Here is a 19,296-nt window from a genome sequence, read left to right on the forward strand (position 1 = left end):
GTGTGTGGATATGGATAGGGACAGTGGTATTAACTGCACTCTTAGCATATTTGCTGATGACACCAAGCTGTGTGGTTTGGTTGATACACTGTGGGGAAGAAATGCCATCCAGAGGGACCCTGACACGCTTGTGAGGTGGGCTGATGCCAACCTCATGAAGTTCAAGCAAGCCAAATGTAAGGTCCTAAACGTGGGTCGGAGCAATCCCAGGCACAGCTACAGGTTGGGCAGAGAAGAGATTCAGAGCAGCCCTGCGGAAAAGGACTTGGGGGTGTTGGTCAATGAGAAACTGAACATGAGCCAGCTTCAGAGTGAGCTCACAGCCCAGAAACCAACTGTATCCTGGGCTGCATCAAAAGGAGCATGACCAGCAGGTCAAAGGAGGTGATCCTGCCCCTCTACTCTGCTCTTTTGAGACCTCACTTGGAGCATTGTGTGCAGTTCTGGTGTCCTCAACATAAAAAGGACATGAAGCTGTTGGAACAAGTCCAGAGAAGGTCACACGGATGATCAGGGACTGGAGCACCTCATATACAGAGTCAGGCTGAGAAAGTTGGGGCTGTTCAGCCTGGAGAAGAGAAGGCTGCGTGGAGACCTCATAGCAGCCTTCCAGTATCTGAGAGGGTCCTACAAGGATGCTCGGGAGGGACTCTTCATCAGGGACTGTAGCAGTAAGACAAAGGGTAATGGTTTTAAAATGAAACAGCAGAAGTTCAGGTTATATATAAAGAAGAAATTCTTTATTGTGAGGGTGGTGAGGCCCTGGAACGGGTTGCCCAAAGAAGTGGTAAATGCTTCATCCCTGGTGGTGTTCAAGGCCAAGCTGGACAGAGCCTTGGGCAGCATGGTCTAAGTGAGGCATCCCTACCCATGGCAGGGGCTTAGAACTAGATGATCTGAAGGTCCTTTCCAACTATGACTATGTGATGAGACTATTAAATGTATAGGCTTTGGTACAGCAGAGGGAATAAGATACAAAAACAGTTAAGCAAAACATCTTGTTGCAATTCAGGCAGCCAAGCACAACAGAGATGGCTTTACCCCCACGCAGCTGGAGGTCTTTTGCCACTGTCACCTACTACAGGCAAATAAAAAAAGGAGCTTCCTAATTGCACTTTTGTAGCAGCAGACAGCACATGACACAACATCCTGCCACTCAATTTACATGTATATGTTTTTAATGACACCTAATCCTGTTTGCTATGGAGGCTGAATACTCAGTAGTAGAATTTCTAGACATTTTCACATACTTTATGAGGAAGCTGTCTCCTTGATAGCCCTCACAGAGGAAAAAGTCACTGTATATAGTTCAACTAGTTAGCTCTGAAGCTAATGAGAATATGTTATCCTAGACTTTTGCCACCCTGGAATTATTAATTCCATCTGAAGCTTTTGCTATGGAAATCTTTGTTGGCCAGCCAGTACAACTGAGTGGACTGATGCATTCTCCCTCTAATATGGCTGTTTAGTCAAGAGTTTCATTATATGGTTTTGGACTATTGAAATGCACTGCTGAGAGTTCTATAAACAGAGCCCTGCCTCATTCTTGGTGAGGTTAATACAAGCAAGAGGAATAATCGAGTTTAACATCTTTGTCGCTGACATGGACAGTGGCATTGAGTGTGCCCTCAGCAAGTTTGCTGATGACACCAAGCTGTGTGGTTCTGTTGATATGCTGGAGGGAAGGAATGCCATCCAGAGGGACCTTGACATGCTTGTGAGGTGGACTGATGCCAACCTCATGAAGTTTAACCATGACAAGTGCAAGGTCCTACACCTGGGTTGGAGCAATCCCAGGGACAGCTACAGGTTGGGCAGAGAAGAGATTCAGAGCAGCCCTGCAGAGAAGGACTTGGGGGTGTTGGTCAATGAGAAAATGAACATGAGCCAGCTTCAGTGTGTGCTTACAGCCCAGAAACCAACCGTATCCTGGGCTGAATCAAAAGGAGCATGACCAGCAGGTCAAAGGAGGTGATCCTGCCTCTCTACTCTGCTCTCAGGAGACCTCACCCGGAGCATTGTGTGCAGTTCTGGTGTCCTCAACATAAAAAGGACATGGAACTGTTGGAACAAGTCCAGAGGAGGCCACGAGGATGATCAGGGACTGGAGCACCTCCCATATGAAGAGAGGCTGAGAAAGTTGGGGCTGCTCAGCCTGGAGAAGAGAAGGTTGTGTGGAGACCTCATAGCAGCCTTCCAGTATCTGAAGGGGGCCTACAGGGATGCTGGGGAGGGACTCTTCATTAGGGACTGTAGTGATAGGACAAGGGGTAATGGGTTGAAACTTAAAAAGGGGAAGTTTAGATTGGATATAAGGAAGAAACTCTTTACTGTTAGGGTGGTGAGGTACTGGAATGGGTTGCCCAGGGAGGTTGTGAATGCTCCATCCTTGGCAGTGTTCAAGGACAGGTTGGACAGAGCCTTGGGTGATATGGTTTAGTGTGAGGTGTCCCTGCCCATGAAAGGAGGTTGGAACTAGATGATCTTGAGGTCCTTTAGAACCCTAACTATTCTATGATTCTATGTCCTATTCCTACATGCTCAGCAGTTTTGAGGGCAATAGGAAAGTACACTGGCAAATCTCTGAACTGCAGGCTGTATGATCTGTGTGGCGTGCCATTGGACCAAATGCTCTTTTGTCTTCCTGTAGCATTTAAACTGCCCCAAGAAAGTCACAAAAAAAACGCATTTAGTGTCTTAATTCTATATCCTTAGTTTTTGGAGTTCGGTTATTTGTGTTCCACGCTTTCAGATACAGATGTAATTGAAATCTGTAAGATTAAAACAATATAAGAAGTCAGTTGTTTCTTTCCTCCTGATTAAGATGATCAAAGTTCTGAAGAGCTCAATTTAGCAATCAGACACACTAACTGCTTTCAACAAGTTTTCCCTGGTGTCTCAGGTCTGGAGTCAAGAGCCTACATCCTGTTGTAAGCATCCTACAACAGAGAACACAGCAGTCTTCTACTCACACCTCCACCCTTGAGCATGTAGAGAACACCAAGAGCAACAGTTCAATTTCACATCCTGTGTTTCTATTCCAACAGATCCCTATGTTTCTGTTGCGTGTCTGTAATAATCTCTGATGTTCTCTTCAAGCTTACTAGGCTAACAGTGTATTTCTGATGCCACTATTTGGGTTGGAGACTTTCAAGGATCAATTTAAATGCAAAATCAAATTTCAGGATTAAATTTTGGGTTTTTTTTTCTTGGGTGGGTGGGGAGGAATCTTACTGAACTAACAATTGAAGTATTTGCTTTTTATGTAAGGCTGTTATAATTTTGTGTAAGCTGCAGTTCGACATCTCCTTGTGCAGGATACTATACCCTGTCAGCACAGGAAGACAGTAAACTACTACATTAATGCAATAGTATATTAGCATTGCTGCCTTTACCTAAGTAATACTTTGTTATTACTTGAAGTTGCATTAATTATCTAACTAGTTACTAAAAAGTAAATAACTGACCTTTTCTACTATTTCTACTGTATTAACTGCCATTGTATACATGCATATATGAACACGTGCACACACACACACATATACATACGCACACAGAGCTATACTGGTAGCTTGACAAAACAAATTTGAGTTTTCATTAATTAGCCTTTCATAGGATTTCAAGAAACTAACACAGCTCTGCTATGTTCCAAAGTTATTAACTCATAACCAATTCCCTTCTCTCTTTCTTGTGTAGGATCCTTCCCTGTAACTCATTGTGTTTAGAGATGCAGCAGGTTTTGCTATGAGAGGAAAGATAGAAATATTCCATTTGATACGAGAAAAATCAAATTTAGACCAGGACTTACAAATGGAACGAAGTGAAGAACCATACTAAGACCAAGTAAGGTTTAAGTAGCCACAGTAGTTCCAAGTGGTTTCAAATGCTGTAACAAAGGTGCGCCCCTAAGACTTATCAAGTGCTGTGCATCAGTGTAAAATCATGGAGGAAAAAAAAAGAAGGAAAAAATTGACTTTACCAGAAACGGCCATAGTATCACTGATCCATGCAATTGAAAATATCCAGTCCTTATGTCCATCCTAAAAGGAAAAAATGACAGATTTTTCTGTCTCGTTATACTCTAGAGTAGTTTCAAAGCAGAGAGCTATTCCTGAGTCTGAATTTTAGCAAAAACTCAGAAGGACAGTTCTACGTTAAAAAACATCCAGATAAGATCCCAGTATCAAGCTGGAGCAGCTGGAAATACCCAACAGTAATGTTAACTTGGTTTGATTTTGAAGTGTATTATTGATAGCAAGCATTGGGTTGCAGAAAAACAGATCTCTGACCAATGACAAGTTGATTTCAGTTCTAAGGACTTATATTTTTCATTTTGAAAGCAGCATTCTTTACTTCTATAAGGTAGCTATGTCCCTACTATAAAAAGTAACAAAACCTTAGCTCACAATATATGACCTACAGATTAATTTTTCAAGAGTATTATTTCAATTATCTTTTATTTAGAGAAACCTGGAGAGGGGGAGGGAGGAAGGCCATAAGGCTTTTGTTTCATTTGAAAAGCTGTAAAATCATAGCAGCACACAAATAAATAGTAAGACACATAAATCTTCAAGCTTGAGTCTGCAGCTGATTACCTGCTATTGCAGAAACTGACTGACCTCTGCTGTTAACATCTATATGAAGTCCAGAATAAAGAGGAGGAATGAGAGAGAAGCTTTCAGCGACACCACCATATTCATTTCAGCCTTTTTTAAGACTGGCTATTTAAAAAGCACTCACAGTGTTTCAGAAATATTAGCAGTACCAGAGTCTATCAAACTGCCATAAGTCACTGGGTTAGAACTAATCCTCAAAGCCAAGTTCCATCTCTAGAATAATACATATATATATATATATAAGAGAAATGGACAGGAACCTGGCTGAAAGTTGATACCCTCTTATGACTGAGAGACATAACAAAGTATGTTGTTAAAGTGTATTAGGTGGAGTATATGGGTTTATGTTCATTGTGACTGTTTGTTGGAAAGAGGCAGGAAAACACAGGTGTGCAGCTGTTCTATGGCCTTCACACTGCTGCACCAGAGCACCTGGCCAATGCTCTCAGCGTGAACAGGGAGATGATGAGAAGCTGCATGGCCCCACGAATAAACAGAGAGCTGGCATAAAGCCAGTTGTTTTTCAAAAGCTAAAAAAGCAGGACTCTCTAGTAGCTGAACCCGAGGCCTCACTTATGTGTGTAGGAATTTTCCCAGTTACCTGAGACTCCTGGCATCACCTACAATGGGACTTCCCAGCTGGAAGTGTGGGCCTCAATGATGATTCAGTAGTATTTGGTGATGTATTTCCTCTTAATCACTATTCTGTCTAACCAGTAATGAGTTGATGTATTGCTAAATTTCCTCTGTACTTTACTTACATATATCTGATGTGCTCCTTGTACTTGTTTACTATACATGAGAGGTATATATCCGATCCACATTTAAAGAGTGCTTGCTTAATAAACTGTGCATATTATACAGCTACTGTGTGGTCATTTTGTTGCATAGCCTGCCTGTCAGCAGAACAATAAGCTGCACTGGAGAAGAGGAAAATTTGAAGAACTTGTATCATCTCTTCAATTTCCCAAAAGAGCTTTTTCACTAAAGCTAGTTTCAGAGGTCATCACCACAATTAGAATTTAACACTTAGGATTCTGTAACATCTTCAGTGCTTAAAAGTAAACTGAAGTAGACCTGAATCAGTGTGAAGAAGAAATCTGACTTAGAACCCAGAGAATCTTCTCACATGTTTGTGTACGTACTCATACTTGAGACAACTTAATCAGGAATGTTTTCAAGCTTTCTGAAATTCCATTACAAGACTCCCAAATTTGAGCTTTGTTCTGAAATTCATAACTTCAAAGTAGAACTTCTTGTAGGTGACAAAATAAACTTACATCTCCCACACAGACAGGATCGAGTGTAGGCAGACGATAAACTGCAAGACTGTTGGGATTGTCTCCACCGGTGGCTAAAAGGGTCCTGGAGGGGTTGAGCTCAATGGCATGAATACCACATCCCTGCTGGTTCACCATGCCGGGTTCACGATCTTTCAGAATAGGAATCTTGGTAATTTGACCAGTCTGGACATCTACTACAAATAACTGGGAAAATAAACAAAAAACAAAACCAGGAGATTTAAATTATCACTGAAAAAGCCAGAAAAATTAGATGGTCAAATACTGTCCCTCTTTTGAACTGATATTCTTTACAAGTTGAAATCCACAAACTCTGCAAGTATGGCTGAAAAAATGCATAAATTTCTTCTTAAAACAAGTAGATTTTATTACAGAGGGGTTTATTTCCATTTGGTTTTCACAGTAATGGAAGCCAGAGATTTGTCATGGCAGGTTTCCCATTTAACAAAGCCTTTGAATCTGAAACTCTTTTCACTTTTCAATACTGTGACAAAACAATATTGGTTTTCTGTTTCTCTGTACCACAGTGAGAAAGAGACCCACTTCAAAACAGGCAGTAAGCCCTAGGGGGCTTGTCACAAGTCTTCTACCTCCCAGATAAGATACCTACCAGGAAGTTTTTGTTTTGGCAAACAGACACTTCATAAATTTATATAACTGGGAGTTTATCTTCTGGAAATGTACAGAGATTAGTAATTAAATATAGCAACCCAAGTGCAAACATCTCAGAAAAGGCATCTACCTATGTACCTTCTCCCACAGAAAAAGTTGGAGCTCTCTGTCACTGCCCCGTTGGCAAAAAACTCAGTTAAAGGCTTACAACTCTTTGAACAGACAGCATTTCACCCAGCATTATGTCAGGTAGAACATGTAACACTATGTGGTTACAGTCTAAACCAGAACAAAGGTTCACATCGCCTGACAAACTGCACTTTCATTTGGGAAGCTCTTGTGTTGGATCATTTCACAGATGATGTTTGGAGGGCAGCTGCACTAACAGTGAAACACATGTAACTGAGCGCACAAAGCCCTGTGAAGGGATGTGAGTGAAGAAATAGAGGATCTGAAGCTGACTTGGCACTAAGGGAAGTGATGCAGAATCCCAGCCCTGAGGTATAATTAAAATCCACCTCCTAACCTTCAAGTTCATTCCTTCTATAACCAAAACCTCTGAAAGTGAACTGAAGATGGAGAAGACAACAATAACCCAAAACAGAATTAAACAAACCCCAAAACAAACAAACAAAAACCCCCATTCAGTGCAATTAAAAAAAATACAGACCTGTCCTGGGTTCAGCAGGAGCAGTCATTTTTCTCCTTCTTAGTAGTGCAGTGCTGTGTTTTTGACTTTCAGCCTGAGAACAGCGCTGATAACACCAATGTTTTTAATTGTTCCTCAGTAATGCTAACTTTGACCAAGGACTTTCTGAGTCTCACACTCTGCCAGGGAGGAAGGAAAGCCAGAAGGAAGCAGAGACAGGACACCTGACCCAAACTGGCCAAAGGTGTATTCCACAGCACATCATGCCCTGCATAGAAACTGAGGGGAGTCAACTGGAAGGCCCAGATTGCTGCTTGGGTTGGACTGGGTATTGGTCAGTGTGTGGTGAGCAGTAGTACTCTCTTCCCTTGTTATTTCCCTTATCATTATTGGTGGTGGCAGTAGTGACTTTGTGTTATACCTTAGTTACTGGATTGTTCTCACCTCAGCCTGTGTGAGTTACATTCTTTTGAATATCCTCCCCATCCCTCCGAGAGCAGGGGGAGGAAAAAGGGGGAAGTGAGTGGCTGCATGGCTCTGAGTTACTGGCTGGGCTTAAACCATGACAGCTCTTTGTGCCACCCAACAAGTGGCACAAAGGGTTAAGATAACAACAGGTGTGACCAGAGGGTGTCTAATCACATTTGTAATAAGTATTTATTGTTTCAGATTAACAGTCACTCATCACAATGCTGATTTACTGGCTCTCAAAGTTGTTGCGCTTGATCTCACAGTTTCAGCATGCTGTACCTTACTTACAGCCAGTATTTGCTGTGTTAGTGTTTATCAGCTGGGGGGTCTGGGCTACGGTTCTTGTTTCGCTGTACTTTAGGGTAATGACTATGGTAATACATTTATTGAAGATGAAATTGGTCTGGCTTGCGTTCCCAGTGTGGTCATCACCTCTATACTTTGGGAGGTATATAATGGAATTGTTTAGCAATTACATATAATTTTTTTCCTCCTTGGGTGGTCAACCTATGAAGGAGATATTCCCTTACACCTCCAGCTCCCCCACCAGACTATTTGCAGTGTCATTTAAGAGTTCTGAAGGTCTTGGATGGCCTTTGAATACCCTTGAGATCTGCCTGCTGACTGTGATGTGGATCACCCTGCTGGCACACATACAGAGTGTGTTTTACCCACAGTCAGGTTGTTTGATCTTGAAAGTTAACCAGGTTCAGGTTTGGGTCTGGTCTAGGGTTAGATGATGATATAGGAGAACAAAGAGATTTTCCCTGAGGCTGGAGAGTCACAAGTGGCAGGGTGTATGGGCAAGTATCTAGGCCAGTGGACCCCTCCAGTCCTTTGGAATTTCACCACTGAACAAGTGCAAAATCCAGAAAAACTAATAAAACAGTTAAATGAGGTGTGTTGTCATTCTGGTCATACCAGAGAGGGACAAATCATGGCAATGTTCTGGGGCTTGGCCTATGCCTACAGAGCCCTGTTCAACACTATCCAGCACCTTCAAAGAGAAAAAGACATCTCTGGATCTGATGGCAAAGCAAGAGACAACACAGCTACTCCAACTCCAAGCACAGCAGCTACACCAGCCCTAGTGACAAGTACAGCAGCTACTCAAACTATGACTGCAACAGACAATGCAGCTACCCCAACTCCAAGCACAGCAACTACATCAACACCAGTGACAAGCACAGCAGCTACTCAAACCTCAACAGCAACAATGCAACTGCTGATGCTATTCAACCCCAAGCACAGAGGCTGCACCAACCCTGACAACAGATACTGCAGCTGCTCCAACCCTAGAGGCAGACACTGCAGCCACTCCAACCACAGTGAAAGTCACTGCAGCTAAACCAAAGAACGAATTTGTGCTAGTATCAGTTGTCCCTATGAGCAAGGGGAAAAGCAAACAAGAGGCACAAAGAGCAACCCATACAGTTAAGAAAGATGAAGAACCAATGCACTTACTACAGCGGACAGCATCTGAACAAGAGCTATTTTTATGTGAATCAGAGAAAGAGGATGAAGAAGAGGTGACTTCTCGACCCTGGACCTCGACCGACCTACAGAATATGCAAAAAGATTTTAGCCATCATCAACTGGTTGCTCCAATGCTGGGACAAGGGGGCTGACAGCCACGAACTAGAAGGTAGGGAAGCCAAGCTGGGATCACTTGCTAGGGAAGGGGGAATTGACAAAGTGATTGCAAAAGAGAAACGGGCCCTCAGCCTTTGGAGGTGGCTCTCTGTAGCTGTGAAGGAAATGCTTCCCTACAATGACAATGTTATGAGTTGTTAAGCCAACTGGACAACGGTAGAGAAAGGCACCCAGTCCCTGAGGGAATCAGCCATTCTAGAGATGATCTATCACAGGCTGGATGCTGGGAACGTATCCATATATCCAGATGAAGTCGAATGTACACAAACCATGTGGCAGAAACTTACATGGACTACACCATCATCAAGGAAATTGTTCTGAAATGGTTTGTCAGACATTTCTAGAAGGACAGAAATCTAGAGGTTCTCAGAGAGAAGTTAAACATACAAGTTTCATTAGGTGAACTCCCACAAACTGCAGATCTGTTCTTTGATAAGTGTAAAAAAAGAAGAAATTTTAGCAGCATAACTACTATTCTTGATCTACCGAGCTATCGAAATATTACTGTCAAATCAAAATCTGATACTGTGTGGTGTGTTAAACTCATTCTGCAGAGAAAGCTGAAATCTACTCATTCCTACTTGTGAGTTGTGTCTGAAGTACGCATTACCTTCTACCCAAACTGATGTTCCTTGGTAGGCAGCAATCCTGCACAAACAGATAACAGTCCTACAGGGACTGAATTATGGTGTCTAGTTCCTTAGTTTGCATGCAGGTGTGGAGTCAGCCAGCAGCTGAAATGCAGGTGAACAGGAAGGAGGCACTTCTCACTTCTCTCCCAGGCCTTTCAATGCAGTTCACTGACAGAGATAGCGGAATAAACAAAGCACATAGCAGCCACTCTGCCGTAACCACATCCCTGAACATCAGTACCTGCACTACAGGACCAGTAATTCCCTTTCCTCTCATCCTGCTTTGTCCTTCCCCTGTGAGTGCATATCCTCTTTTCGTCCTCAGCATTTCCTTCCAGCAGAAACATCCAATTCTGCCCCTATCTTCCTTCAACTACTGAAAAATAAGCCAACCACAAAATGAACAGTTAAGTACCTAAGATTAATCCTTGCAAGTGTCATCTGCAGTGTTAAACTGGCATCAGAAAAGCTCATTAGGAAAGCACATCCACAACTCAGGATATCCATGGACTCAGAGAAATTGTGCTTCAGCTGCAAGAGACTCATATTCATTTTCCTATAGGAAGTTTCCAAATTAAGGTGTTCTCAGAAGCAGCAACAGGACATATTTCTTGTAGTGCTTTCACCTACTCATACCCCATTCTAATACATTGTCAGCCCTTTAACTGCTTTATCATTTTCTCACTTTCCTCCTCCAGTTGCACAGCATTACTGCAACCAGAACAGCAACTGTTCTTACAGCAAGAAACTTTGCACAGTTAAGGGGCCTGGCTTTGTAGCTTCAGCTGCAGAGTTCTAAGCAGTGTAACCTCTCACGTTGTTTAGGAAGGAACTTAGCACAGTGTGGGCAGTTTGAAAACAACCACCACCAACCTAGAATAAAATAAGGAAGCACTGTCTACACATGCTAGTGCCTTGCATCACCTAGGCAGGGCAAGAAGCCAGAAGCTCACGCTTGCATCACTGATTGTCAAGAAATCGTCCCTGCAAATCCAGCGAACAGAAACCAAGAGAAGCCAAACAGCTCCTAGATGCTTCTAGAGCAAAAACAGGGAGAAATGTTAAGACAGGCACCCAGCTAAAAATGAACAAAATCTGAATACTGTTTTAGTTTTAAAGACACTACAGTAAATACAGTACAAATTATCTGACTGCTTTTAAACAAGTGCAGCCAAAATTGCAGCATACAATGGCACAGATCTGAACAAAACCTTCCACTTGGCCTACTTTTTCCAAGCAAAGAGGTACTTTCACCACTCTTGAAGTAAGTACACCTGCAAGTAACACCAAACCAGCCTGGAATCCAAGAGTCTTTACAAAGTCCTGATAGCTCCACAATACATTTATTGGTTTTCTTTCTCTGAAGCAGGAATAAGAACTTATTTTCCAGCTATTCATTATATAGACATTGAAAAACAGCCTCAAAAGCTTCTCCTGGATGCAGTGAACTCCCATCAACCTTGAAACAGTAAGCTGTGGATATCTGTCTATTGATTTTAAACTCTGCAGACAATTGAGCTCTTCCTGCTAGTAAAATATATGTATCTCAGGACACCAAATAACATCCAGGATTACTAAGCCAGGATCGCACTGGACAACTACTGCCAGAAGTCCAAAGACCACACTTCATCTGTGAGAAATGGAGCAGACTCACTACCATGTCGTCTGCACGGCAACCGTGTTCTAACAAGGAAACAGGCTAAATGACATGACATAGAGAAATCCATCTTTCCATATCATTTTAAGTAATTCAGATGTACAGCTTGCAACAGTGCCATGTGCGTTGTGTCTGGCTGAGACTGACTTAATGTTCCCAATAGCAGCCACCACAGTGTTATGTTTTGTATTGGTAGCTGCAAAGATATTGATAACACACCAGTGTTTTGGCTACAGCTGAGCAGGGTTTGCTCAGCATCTAGGCTGGCTCCCCAACGTTCCCCCTCACCATTGTGCAGAGGGTTATCAAGACTTTGGAAAATTAAACAAATTATTTTGGTTTCCTTTGCTTCCCTGTGCCTTGCTTTTGTTGCCTTTATCTTGACCCATGAGGTTTTTGCATCTTATTTTCTCCACCACCTTGCTAAGGAACAGAATGAGAACAGGTTGGTGGGCACATGGCGTCTAAAACCAAGGCCAACTCAAGGATCAAGGCAGATAATAAACATAAGCACCCTTCCCACACATCTGTTACTGAAAGCACTGACTTTATACAAGATAAAAATCAGGCCTCTGAAACACCATTTCAAGGCAGCATGTAGGCTCTCTCATGTCTTCCATTGCTGCCCCTGCACACAGAACCACAGAGGAACAGGCAGCCCTACTCCTGACTTAGTTGTAGGGTGGCAACCTGATCTGCAGCATGTTTGTATTACACAAGGATGGGCATGTATTTACAAGGCACAAAGAGCATGCATGAAAGATTGCTTATTCTTAACAGAAGAAACGTTCACAACACGCTGTGTGCCACAGCTCCTCACATACTGCTCTCGGAAATTAACAGGCATACTTGTCATTCATGCTAATGTTTGAAACAAAGCACAGAAAAACTCATTATCTTGCTAAAAAACAGAGTCCCTAAGAGAGAATTGATCATGATGAAGTTTCACAATTGGCTTAAGCCAATCTTTGAGAACCCACATGCTTCTTCCTCACCCACCCCAAGAGTATCATCACCCTTCTGACAGCAGCTAGGCCTCAGGTAGCTGCAAGGTCATCTGGATCCTATCTCTGTCTTTGGTGGAAAGTAACCCTACAAGAAAACCCGTCTGAGCAAAAAACAACTCTTCCCACTGACTCCCCAGCCACAAGCACGTCAGTGACAGCAAGAACAAGAATGTGGAAACATCCCATTATACAACTGCACAACTCCCGACCAGCTGAACCTGGTCAAAGAAACTTCATCATCAACCAAGCTGCAAAAATGACATCACTTCTCTCCAGATATGTTTTTTGCTGACAAAGGCAACACAATGCTTACAGTGTCATTACACCACTATTATGGTTAGTCACTCAGAGTAGTACCATTTCATTCTTTGCATTTCTCAAGTCTTGCCTTTTACACAGATTATAAACATCTTTATGTTCATAAAATGCTTGGCATAATGTTCTTCCATTTTTTTGCAATACAAATTTATAGTATATGCCAAGCCTCAAGAAACATGAACTCTTTAAAGACTAATATATCAAGCTTCTATGTCCCCGTTGCAGAGGGGATCAGAACAAACAATATTGGAAAGTGTCCCTGTCCATGGCATGTGGGTTGGAACTAGATGATATGTAAGGTCCCTTCCACCTCAAACCATTCTATGAGCTTATGTCCAGCTTTTCATCCACCAGTACCCCCAAAGTCCTTCTCCACTGGGCTCTCTCAATCCCTTCATCCCCAGACTGTATTCACCCTGAGTAATACCACTTGTCACCAGTCTCCATCTGGACATTGAGCTGCTGACCACTATCCTCTTGAGGTGAACATCCAATCAACTCCTCACCCACCAAAGAGTCTATCCATCCACCCAATCTGTATCTCTCCAATGCAGACAGAAGGATGTTGTGAGGGACCATGTCAAAGACCTTACAGAAGTACAAACAGATAACATCAGTAGCTCTTTCCCTGTTCACAGCTGTAGTAGTTCCATCACAAGGTTGGTCAAGCAAGACTTGTTCTTGGTTGAAGTGACAGCTGTCACAAATCATCTCCCTGTCCTCCTTATGCTGTAGCACAGCTTCTGGGAGGATCTGTTCCATTATCTTTCCAGGCATAGAGGTGAGGTTGACAGGTCAGTAGTTCCCAGGTTTCTCTTTTTCAAAAATGGGCCCAATGTTTCAATTTTCCAGTCACCAGGGAATTCACCTGACTGTCATGACTTTTCAACTATCATAGAGAGAAACTCGTAAAGCACATCAGCTGTTCACTGATCTTAAGAGAAAAACTACTCACAGGTTCTGCAGTACAGGTGATACAAGTGGGTAATGGCCTCAAACATCCTCCTTGAAAGGATCTAAAGCATAACAATCGAGAATATAAAGAAACCACCTGAGAAGTGAGCAGCAGTAAAAGCAGCCAGTTTACAGAATCACAGAATACTTAGGGTTGGAAGGGACACCCTCCACTAGTACTTCACTGACTCTGAATTCATACTTCCAGAGACAAGATGATGCAACCAGGCATTCCACCTTGCTATGAAACTGAAGCCCTACTAGCTAATAGGGTAGTCACTTTGATGTCACTGAATTTGTTCACTGCTAAAATCATATTTGTTGTTTTTTATTTGTGCCTTGCCCTCTGTGTTTAATTTCAGGAGGTTGGCAGACAGTTAACACATGTTGACAGAAGTCAAAGGCTGGAGAAGTGAGAGACTTCAGCTGTCTGAAGGAATCTCTATCATCCACACCATACCTGGCACAGAAACTGCCAGGCTCTGAAGACACATATGGCTATCATATGCAGTTGACAGAAAAACAAATGCTCTTGAGACAAGAAACAACACCTGGCTATTTATATATATGCTACTAAAGAAGGGTGAATGGAAGTGTCAGTTACAGGCATTTGAGGTTTATTTAAACAAGAGTTTCTGTCACTGTTCAGCAGACTTTGCCTGAAGTTACAAACTGCAGGAGCTTGACTTCTCACTCCTTCCCTGGGATCAGAAACTAACAGTCTTCTTGATTCTTCATTACATGTGCAAAGCCAGAAGATCTGTTAAGTTGCAGAGCAAGTAAAAATTGTTTTCCCCATAGAGAATACATATTCATGGATGGAAGAGCAACTGTGCACTGCATTCTCATCACTACAGCCCCACAACAAGACTAGGTTATAATTGTATTACATGCACCAGATGTGGGATCTCTCAAACAAATTTCAAGCCTCTAAGATGAAACAAGAGCTGGTGATTTACAGCATGGCACCCAAGGTATCATATGAATTGGCTAGCACCCAGAAAGCAACCCATTCATGCCTTGGAAAAGCTGAAAACAGAGTAGAACATTACAGAAATAAGTTCTTAAACACAAATATATCTATCAGGCCTGCCTAAAAAAATTAAAAAGTAAAAAAATTATATTCCAGGAAGTTATATTCTTGAGCAATTAGATACTAATAAGTTTATTGCATATAGGGAATTATTTAGAGCTTTTGTATATTTTCACAAGTAACTTCATAATTAGCAAAAGAATTATGTCCCGCACACAGAACTAAGGGAACAAAAGCAGCTTCAAAATGATTATTGAAACTTATTAGAAGCTGATTTATTCTTCATCATTTCCTGAAATATAAAGCAAAAAAATCTCTACAGCAATCTACAGCAATCTCATGTTCAGTGTTCTCGTTGCCATAAGCTGTCTCCTACGTAAACCTTGAAGTTTTTCTAAGAAGCCTGAACAGAAAGATGCTGATTACAGATAGAATCTTCTGAGATTCTCAGAATCAGCCTTTGGTAATTTAGATGCCATGGTGACACACCCTAACTGCTTGCACCTCTCAGAGGTTTGCCCACTCATTCATTTGAATTCAGAAAACATTAAGAACCCCATTGCATACAAGATTTAGGTGATCCTTGCAAGCATGAATCTGGCCTCAGAAAAGCACAGGTGATGGTGTTTGAATTTTTTGACACTTGAATGCTTGCATAGGTTCAGTAATTACAAATTTATCAAAAAAAGTGGGCACCTTTAAAAAAAGACAAATATTTGATTTACAGCTGGTCAACTGTAAATACCCAGATCCACTGCAGAACAATGAAATTATTTCATATACACAATCATACTCAGGGATATTTTAAGGCTAAGAAGTTACACCAAATAATTAAATAAGTTATAATCATCATTAAAAACAAGTGAAATAGAGAGCTCCATAGTCTCTTCAATGTTTATAGTGACTAGTACTGTCAGGCGACTAAAAGCAAACCTAGTCCTCCACAACAAGAGCATGTTTTTGTTTTGTTATTAAAAACAGTGAATCCTTCTGGCACAGCATTGCCAACGGCAGTTTTTAAATTAAATGCTAAAAGCTCTCAGAGGCACACTCAAGCTTTGATTAAAATAACTGCTATAGTTTGTATTTTTCTCTTGCATTAATGTAATAATTATGTGCAACTCCAGTGCAGCAAATCCCATTCAAGTCAACCACACTGTTTTATATTTACTCCCAACTTAAATGCCACAACTTCAGCATATGAGAACTGGCGAAGGAATTCTTTATTAGGTCGCTTACTCAGGAGATGAGAGAGAAAATCTCATAATTAGAGTGTAGGGTTCAATGCTCAGCTTGCTCAAATGTGAACACAAAGAAACTAAGCTAAAGCTATTACAGTATTCATAATTCATGCACAATCTTTCACAGCGCTGAAGTGAATTCTTTCATAACCACTATATTGTGCTTAATAAAAGCCAAGGCCCACCTATAATGTTAAGTCTAGCTGTGGAAGCATACATTTTGCTGCAGCATATGCAGTGGGAACAACAATACGGTTGAATCCCCCTTCAGTTCCACAATTGTTTCATCCCAAACTATTTCCTGCTAGGTTGCATTAGTAACGCACTTGCCCATTTATCTTTGCTGCAGCAGTGCTGGAACTGCAGAAGTTACAGAACACAGCAAAAGTGCCCCAGCTCTATGAAACACAGTCATCTTGCTAGACTAAGCAAGATTTTCAAAAGTGTGTGTTTCAGCAGGAGCTTGTCTCCTGTAAAGCTGTTCCACAACCAGTGCTGGCTGCTGTCCAGCTAGAACTATAAACACACAGGGAGAAAGAAGGCAGAAAGATTCAATTTCAGGCTTATTCCAGTGAAAAGGTTGCTTTGTTTATACAGCTAATCCTTGCTTCTTAAAAGCTACTGCATGAAAACCTCCCGCTGTGTAACTATGAATAACAGAACATCTGAAATAAAAAACAAAACCACACCACTTTCCCTTGCAGGTCAGATCACTGAGCACAGCTTCAGCACTAAAGAATCCTGAGGCAAAGAAGCAGTCAGACCTACTGATATACTGAGGTTTAAGGACTGCTTGATCTATACATTCCTTACAACACTTGATTAATTTCTGTGTCACTAAGCAGCTTCCAAAGAACAAATCTGGGATTTTGGAAACTACTTCAATCAGAACTGCACATGTGAAACTGCAACCTCAGCCAATGAAGTTGTGCTTCTTACTCCAGCAGAGAATGCTACCTAAGAGGCATGATTTCCTTCATTTATTAATCACATAGGACGTAATTTTAAAATTCTCCTATAATGTTTCAGATCCAAAGCATCACTGTAAGAGGCTGAAGAGGTTCCAATTTTTGCTGAAGCACATGAAGGTACATAAGCAAGAGAAGTTGTTTAAACACTGTAAACAGATTTAGACTGAAAATCATGTAGTGAACAAGCAAAGGATAACCCTGAAGATCTGAGATTTACTTTTTACACTAGGAATGTTTCCTAGTGTATCTGGAATTTACCCACTGTTTTGAATTTTGTAGCAACTTTTCAAACTCATCAGCACAAAACCACACATAAAACCAAACTGTAATAAGACTGACTGTAAGAAAAAGAGCAACATCTGCTAGGCAGATTGCTAACATTTAGCAAAGCTAAAAATTAAATCTCCATTCTCAGTACAAGAAAGATTCAACCGCACTGCTACTTTCCATCCCACAAACAGATATATATCACTTGATGCAGATCAGACAGATGCTGAATGAGGTACAGGCATGGTGGTTGAGTTCATAACTATCTGCACAGTGCCATATTTTCAGATGAAAACTGGTCATCATTAAGCATTACCTTAATCTTAAATTAACTGTGTGTGATCTTGACTCCACTCCTAACTACTCACTAATATTTTCCTTGACAGTCTCCATACTTTGATTATGGTAAGCATCATTTAGGGATGGGGGTGACATAATTAACAGAGGGGAGAGAACAGAGAGGTGGCACTTACTGTGTTGCATTTTGTCCCACACACCACTTGTCGATGGTTCAGCCACTGGGAGGCAAACACTTTGTTAAGGGTTCCGAGGTGAAATTCTCTCTCCTTCAGGAGGCTGGGAAGCTGCTGGGCTGCATATCCGTGCAACAAGCGGTGATAGCTGGACTCATTCTGCATCCTGACCTCTCTACCTTTCAGGTAGTACACCAGAGACCTTTTCACTGGGGCGAGCCTTTTCCTTTTGTGATCTGAGTGATCCCACCCATACTGTGGAAAACAAGCACAGAAATGAGAAAAAGCTACTAGAACAAACATGGCATGGCCCTTCCAAACTCAAAGATACATTTTCCAAGGTATCTGTGGAGTACCATAAACAAATATAAACCCGGAAATGCCTATACAACCTTTAGCAGCATAAAATCTAAAGAACCAACACTGTGAAGACATCAAAAACAGTAGACACCGGTTTGGCACCGCTGAGACGCAAGACTGTTATAGGAGCAAGAGGGAACCGACAGGGCACCTCGGCAGCCCCCCCGCCGTGACCTCGACAGGTTTAAAGGGGTGACTCCGTGGGGAGCACCCAGTACCGACCCCGCCATTCATCGGTCTCTTCCTCCGCCCTGGTGTGGGACAGCCGTGCGGCATGGCTCAACCCGGGGGCACCGGAGCCCCGGCCGTTATGTGAGGAACGGCTGAACCCAACGGGGGCAGCGCGGGGCGGAGGGAGGTCAGGTGAGCTCCTGGGGCCAACGGGGAGCGGCGAGAGCTGCGCGCACCGGGACATCCCCAGCACCGGGAACGGGACTACTCTTCACCCCACCTCATATCCCTCAAACAACGGGATCCCTCCGCCCACCCCAAGTGGGTACCGGGATACGGCACAGCCCGGTCAGGGTCACCCCTCCTCCCAACCACCGCCACGTTCCCCCCACACCGGCGACAACAGCTTCCCCCCCGCCCCACATCGCAGACCGATTCCCGCACCCCCGACCTACCGGCTCCCCTTGGAGCCCCCCGGGCCCTGCGGCAGCGGCAGCCGCCGCTTTCCGCTTCCTGCTAACTGTTTTCCGGGACATAGTAGAAGAAGGAGTAGGAACAGGAGGAGGAGAGGCCGACAGCCGAGCCCGGGCCCCACATGGAGCAGGAGGGGTGGGCGGCCGCCGCGGGACGGGGCATACAAGCTCGGCAGCCGAGCCCGGTCGCTCTCTCCGCCACAGGCCCCGCCGACCTCGCGTCACGACATCTTCCACACGGCTTCCCCCCTCCACCCCCCGCCTCCCATGGCTTCACGACGGTCGTGTCGCAGCTTTACGGTAGCTCCCCGCCCCGCCCGATGAGCTGTTTCCTAGCAACTGGAGGAGGCAGAGCGGCCCCGTTTATGGTTGATGGGGCAGCGCCCCCTGGCGGCTGGGGGGCGATGGGGGGGGGGAGGACGGGTCTTTTCTTCCTT

The 19,296-nt window shown here is 43.0% G+C and overlaps 1 protein-coding gene across 1 annotated transcript in view; it reads right to left on the minus strand.

Annotated features, from left to right (window-relative positions):
- The window catches only part of DCAF12 (DDB1 and CUL4 associated factor 12), a 32,214-nt gene extending 13,120 nt beyond the window's left edge, over nucleotides 1-19,094 (minus strand). The window contains exons 1-4 of the mRNA XM_005143152.3: nucleotides 18,842-19,094; nucleotides 17,856-18,110; nucleotides 5,897-6,103; nucleotides 3,980-4,040 (exon numbers count right to left, since the gene is read on the minus strand). Of these exons, the coding sequence (XP_005143209.2) occupies nucleotides 3,980-4,040; nucleotides 5,897-6,103; nucleotides 17,856-18,110; nucleotides 18,842-18,922 (604 nt within the window). The 5' untranslated portion in view covers nucleotides 18,923-19,094. The remainder of the gene's footprint in view (nucleotides 1-3,979; nucleotides 4,041-5,896; nucleotides 6,104-17,855; nucleotides 18,111-18,841) is intronic.
- Nucleotides 19,095-19,296: the final 202 nt, after the last annotated feature.

The sequence above is a fragment of the Melopsittacus undulatus genome, chromosome Z (genome assembly GCF_012275295.1).
Source record: "Melopsittacus undulatus isolate bMelUnd1 chromosome Z, bMelUnd1.mat.Z, whole genome shotgun sequence".
In the NCBI taxonomy this organism is placed as follows: domain Eukaryota; kingdom Metazoa; phylum Chordata; class Aves; order Psittaciformes; family Psittaculidae; genus Melopsittacus; species Melopsittacus undulatus.